This window comes from Grammomys surdaster, unplaced genomic scaffold, assembly GCF_004785775.1.
Source record: "Grammomys surdaster isolate TR1022 unplaced genomic scaffold, NIH_TR_1.0 125946, whole genome shotgun sequence".
Lineage (NCBI taxonomy): Eukaryota > Metazoa > Chordata > Mammalia > Rodentia > Muridae > Grammomys > Grammomys surdaster.
Window position 1 is genome coordinate 1,869,134 of NW_021620768.1, and position 882 is coordinate 1,870,015.

At 64.5% G+C, this 882-nt stretch overlaps 1 protein-coding gene across 1 annotated transcript in view; it reads left to right on the forward strand.

Annotated features, from left to right (window-relative positions):
- The first annotated feature begins 654 nt into the window (after positions 1–654).
- The window catches only part of Mex3a (mex-3 RNA binding family member A), a 5,191-nt gene continuing 4,963 nt past the window's right edge, over positions 655–882 (forward strand). Inside the window, exon 1 of the mRNA XM_028753375.1 lies at positions 655–880. Within this exon, the coding sequence (XP_028609208.1) occupies positions 691–880 (190 nt within the window). The 5' untranslated portion in view covers positions 655–690. The remainder of the gene's footprint in view (positions 881–882) is intronic.

Below are 882 nucleotides of genomic sequence, written 5' to 3' on the forward strand. Positions count from 1 at the left end.
CGCTCCCTTCCCGCAAACCGCCCGCTCCTGAAATTTCTCGGACCACGACTCCTAGCCCACCCGAGGCCTTTCCCGCGACCGGTGGGCAGAGCCCGAGGGGAGCAATCCCCTTCTTGCCCGGGTTGAGGAATTCCTCCCCGCGCCCGAGGGCGGGAAACTACAACTCCCGGCATGCCCCGGGCGCCCCCGGCGCGCCCCCCTCCCGTCAGTTCCATGCTGCTCCATCCAGTTCATTTAAAACAAAAGAGTTTGAGCGCTGGAAGGGGCTGGGCTCTATTGGGGGCCACTGAGCGACGCTCCGGGACTGGGGCTCGGTGCAGGAGCCTAAGGGGGCGTCTGCTCGGCGGAGGGTAGAGACTCTGGATCCGAGGCGGAGGGGTGGGGGCTAGGGCCCGCAGCCCCCCACCCCACCCCGTCACCCCGGAGCGAGAGGAGATCTGCTTTCTTGGTTTTGCTTCTTTTCCCCCACCCCCACCCGGGGGCTGGGGCGAGGGGAGTCAGGTTACAGGGTGCTTGGGGAGGGGGGCTTAGGGGTGGGTCTATCTTTCTATCTCGCTTTCTTCCCCCCTCCCCAGCTCTTTGTTCCCCCTCCCCACACACACCCTCCTCTCCTCTCCCCTCCCCTCCTCTCTCCTCTTCTCCCTTCCACCACCTCTCTCTCTCCCTCTCTCCCCCAGCTTTTGTTTCGCCATGCCTAGTCTAGTGGTATCTGGAATAATGGAAAGAAATGGGGGCTTTGGAGAACTAGGATGTTTCGGGGGAAGCGCTAAGGACCGAGGGCTGCTGGAAGACGAGCGCGCCCTTCAGCTGGCTCTTGATCAACTCTGCCTCCTGGGTTTGGGGGAGCCCCCCGCCCCCACGGCGGGCGAGGACGGGGGAGGT